Below are 5,000 nucleotides of genomic sequence, written 5' to 3'. Positions count from 1 at the left end.
CACACACACACACACACACACACACACACACACACACACACACACACACACACACACACACACACACACACACACACACACACACACACACACACACACACATTACTATCCCGACTGTCATCAATGTACTTCTCTCTCTATCCCCTCTCTCTGCAGTAGACAAACAACACTTTTTTTCCTCTACAAGCAGAGACAGAAGGGTCGTTTCACGTGAAATCAGACACTTTGGGACCCGGCCAATACAGATTTCAATCATACTTGGCGTGCCTGTTTAGTAGCAAGGTAGCACCCCAGAATTGCATTTGTGTAAATCTGACACCAATATTAAGGGAGAAACAGACTAGCAAAGGTTTACATGAGGGTAGGACACTATATATTCAGCCTAGATTATATCGGTCAGTGTACAAAAAGATGTCTGAGGTGTTGTTTGAAAGCTTTTTCCTGACTCTACAAATTACACAAACAGCATGGAATACAAAAACCTTCAGAATATGAATTATGATAAATTGAAAAATGAAACATTGAATATCAAAAAAACGTATAGGCCTATTTTTAAATGGCCGGTTTCTTGTCTAAACATAGCTTGTAAGGTCATAAACAACACCTGAAAATGGGGTGTTTGGTCCTTTATTCATTTCAGAGAAAATGGGACATAAAGGTTGAAATGAGTTGTGATAAAGTGGTAATAGAATAGTGTCAGGGACAGGACTGGACTGGCCATCTGGCAAAACGGGCGTTTTCCCGGTGGGCCCTGCACCCTCGTCAGTCCCTATTCCAGGTACTCAAAAACTACACAGTTTCTGCCCATTGTCAAGGGACACAGTGGAAGCGAGACCATTTTCTGCATTCAGAGAAGGCAGTGTTGAAAGAATAAGCTCAGTAAAGGATTTTTTAAATGTTCAAGCATCAAAGGGTATGTTGTAGCTGTATATGATGTCAACTAGTGGCTAGGATTTGTTGAGGAATGTATACCGAGCACTGGAGAGGTGAAACGGAACTTCCTGCATCCTCATGGACCATCTCCATTCTTCACATATTCCAATAGACATGCTGTCATGTGATATTACTATGGTATTACCATATTATTACTAGGTGATCTGAATGATACCATATTTTTGAGTCCCATTATCTCTGAAATGAATAAAGAACCAAATACCAGCATTTCAGGTGTTGTTCATGATATTGCAGGCTACGTTTAGACAAGAAACTGGCCATTTTAAAATACGTTTTTTTTTACTACGTTTTTTTGATATTCAATTTTTAATTTTTCAATTCATCATAATTCATATTCTGAGAGTTGTTGTATTCATTGCTGTTTGTGGAATTTGTAGAGCCAGAAACCAGCTTTCAAGTAACACCACAGACATCTTTTTGTGACTTACACTGACTGATATAATCAATGCTGAATGTATAGTGTCCTACCCACATATGTAAACCTTTCCTAGTCTGTTTCTCCCTTATTATTGGTGGCAGATTCACACAAATGCAGTTCTGGGGTGCTAACTTGCTACTAAACAGGCACAGCAAGTATGATTGAAATCTGTGACGGTCGGGTCCCAAAGTGTCTGATTTCACGTGAAATGACCCAGAAGCAGCTTCTTCTCTGAGTCAAGTGTTAAAGGAGAAGTCCAGTTTTTTTAACATTAAGGCCATTTTCTGAGTGGTCTGCAATGTTTTAGAGTCCCCCTCACCGTTTATTTCATGATTGCTGCAGTCTCTGTTATTTGGCTGATTTAGATTTGATCTCAACTAGCTTTAGAATGGCCGTCTATGGGCACCTGCTACTCTGTTCTTAAAATCGCGTGCGTGCGTGCGTGTGTGCGTGTGTTTGTGGCGGTGAGCAGAAAAGGCAGCCTCTGTGTGATTTGTCTGAAGTGGCTCTAGCCGGCCCAGTGCTCGTTTATCTGCCCCACCAACCAACAGATCACTGCGGCAACCACACACACGCACCCACGCACACGCACACGCACACACACACACACACACACACACACACACACACACACTAACACACACGCACAATACACCTGCCGCATCGGAATGTCTCAACTGAGATATCTTCCGGTAGGCTATACAAGTACACCTCTCACAGACACACACAGCATGCTCTCTCTCTCTCTCTCTCTCTCTCTCTCTCTCTCTCTCTCTCTCTCTCTCTCTCTCTCTCTCTCTCTCTCTCTCTCTCTCTCTCTCTCTCTCTCTCTCTCTCTCTCTCTTACAGACACACCACACACAAACATACATCTCCACCCCCCCTACACCCCCCTCCCCCCGCGCCCACACACACACACACACACACACATGAACACACACACAAACCAGCTCCGCTCTGTTGCTCAGGTCCTATGCTTATGCATGCATGCATACAAACAAGATCATTTGTCTTCAGCCTACACACATGCAGACACAGGGCTCTGCTTTAACATGTATGTAGGAACTCCGCAAAGCAACACGGGCTCACTGAACCTTGTCAGATGGTTGTTTTACCGTCTCCCAGCCAGATATACAAACATAAGCATACACTTGCATACAAGAACACTTGCACAAACAACACACACATATTCACACAATGTACCACTCTTACTCTTAGTAGTGTGCTATTGTTCACTGCATACTTTTGAAGAGATTTCTTGCTAGCGCTCTTTGCCAATTTCAACAGTGATAAGATGTACCATTCGATGTACCATGTGTGTGTAACAAGCTCCAATTTGATGAATCAACTCACAGCGTCGCATGGAGGCAAATGGATCGCCAACTAAACCCACCCCCTATAGACGCAGTGGCTTTTTTGAACTCTAGCGAAGAGGGAGACGGAGGAACATCTTAGAGCTAGCCAAACGTGATTTTTCAGGACAGACATTAGTGAGGCTGGGCTCAACAAAATAATTGTCAGGTAGTTGCCCCTATTCACTGTGGAGGCAGTGTCGGGCTCTTGTTGCAATAATTCTATCTCATGGAAGAGAAATGAACACACCCCTTTGCTGAAATACGTTGTGAACTGGATTAACATTCACCATTGATAAATAGGCCTAGGTCATGAAGATCAAAGAAAAAACCACAGCCAAAAAAACATCACAGATCAAGGATGAATACCCCATTTAACTGTTGTTCCATTTCTTTGACATTTTTAAGCAAAAAAAAAAGTAACGCAAAAATACTTGTCCTGGTAACTAGTTACTTTTCTAGTGAAGTAACACAGTTACTAACACAATTACTTTTTGGAGGAGTAACTGGGACTTGTAATTAGTTACTTTTACAAAGTAAATTTCCCAGCACTGGGCGTTGTACTATATGCACAGGGACAGTTTTTAAAACATGCATGTGAACACAGGCATACGTGCACGCAGGCACACACAAGTTCTGGCACACACTCGCCCACGCTCACGCACTCACACTCACACGCACACACGCAAACAGGTGTGCGCGCGCGCACACACACACACACACACACACACACACACACACACACACACACACACACACACACACACACACACACACACACACACACAGATGCACGCACACGCACACACGCACACACGCACACACACACACACACACACACAAACAAACAGACACACACACTGTGTTGATACAGGTTCAATAGCCACAGCCATGCTGGAAGAAAGAGAGGCATTTCCTTTGGATGCTGCAGCCATGCTACAGTTAGACCTGACTATATCTTTACAGAGCGACAATGCAAACCACCTACCCCCCTCTCTCCCTGTCTCCCTGTCCCAATCGCCCCCAGCAATCTGTCTTCCACATCAGCCACAATCTGACGCCTTTCACCCTTTGCAGATAATGCCGTCCGTGGATAAGCCCAGTACCTGACAGCAGCTGTAGCAACAACATTTGAAAAGAGAGAGAGAGAGAGAGAGAGAGAGAGAGAGAGAGAGAGAGAGAGGGAGAGGGAGAGGGAGAGGGAGAGGGAGAGAGAAAGAGAAAGAGAAAGAGAAAGAGAAAGAGAAAGAGAAAGAGAGAGAGAGAGAGAGAGAGAGAGAGAGAGAGAGAGAGAGAGAGAGAGACCGGCTGCCCCTTGTGTTCACTGATATATTACTCTTACAGTAACCTTTCTTAAGTCCTAACTCTTTGGGAGACACCTATCTACCTACAGTACCTGTGCTGAAAACTTTTAAGAAAGAGCAGTAGAAACAGCAACAACTTTTTGCCAATACTGCTATTAAGCCTGACTATGAAACTCTCACTGTGCGTTGAAAGCTGCATTGCTTTGTCCCCCAATGAGCAGTGAAGATTTTGGATTGGGCGCAGATGCACGTCGTCAGTAAACGCTACAGTAAACAACAAAAACATGATTTTTCATACTCTGGGACGTACTGTAGGCATGCATGCTATACACACTCCCACAGTATCCTCTCATAAGAGTTCATAAATGTTTCAGCTATATGCCCGCAAAAGGAAGCATTGACCTTGGAAGACATGTATATGCTCCCAACAGGAAGCACTAAGCATCAGAACACATTCACATGCCCATAAAATCAAACGAGATATGGAACATTAGAAAATACCTCATAAAAAAACGAGGCAAGGAAGTATCAAGCATTAGGTTGGCGAGTGTAGGTTGCACAGGGGGTGGGGATGGTGTGTGACCCAGGATCGACAGAGTTAGTGTTGGGTAAGTGGGGGGTGGGAGGGCGGTGCTTAACCAGTGATACATCACAAGGAGTCTACTAGGTTGGAGAGAGGCAAGAACATGGGAGAAACGTGACAAGGTTGTGAGGGGTGGTTAGTTTGGGAGAGGTTAGTGGGTAGAGCCAGGGTAAGCTGGAGGAGGGGTTTGGGGAAGGGGTGGGGCGTTGATACCCAGGATAGCCAAGATGGGGTGGGTGGGGGGGTTAGTTGGGTACAGGTTAGTGGGGAAAGCCAGGGAAAGCTGGAGGTGGGGGTAGTTACACCCCGGATAGCCATGATTGGGGGGGGGGTTGTTGGGGGCATTACCTGGGATACTCTGTCTCCTGATGGCCAGCGCTCCATCAGGC

The 5,000-nt window shown here is 44.9% G+C and overlaps 1 protein-coding gene across 1 annotated transcript in view; it reads right to left on the bottom strand.

The window, feature by feature from the left end:
• grip1 (glutamate receptor interacting protein 1) overlaps window positions 1–5,000 on the bottom strand; it is a 426,493-nt gene that overhangs the window by 229,351 nt on the left and 192,142 nt on the right. Inside the window, exon 2 of the mRNA XM_063212629.1 lies at window positions 4,960–5,000. This exon is cut by the window's right edge and continues 40 nt beyond it. Within this exon, the coding sequence (XP_063068699.1) occupies window positions 4,960–5,000 (41 nt within the window). The remainder of the gene's footprint in view (window positions 1–4,959) is intronic.

This window comes from Engraulis encrasicolus, chromosome 12 (assembly GCF_034702125.1).
Source record: "Engraulis encrasicolus isolate BLACKSEA-1 chromosome 12, IST_EnEncr_1.0, whole genome shotgun sequence".
NCBI classification, from domain to species: Eukaryota; Metazoa; Chordata; class Actinopteri; order Clupeiformes; family Engraulidae; genus Engraulis; species Engraulis encrasicolus.
The sequence above is the reverse complement of the archived record's forward strand: the minus strand, read 5'-3'. Positions and strand labels throughout refer to the sequence as shown.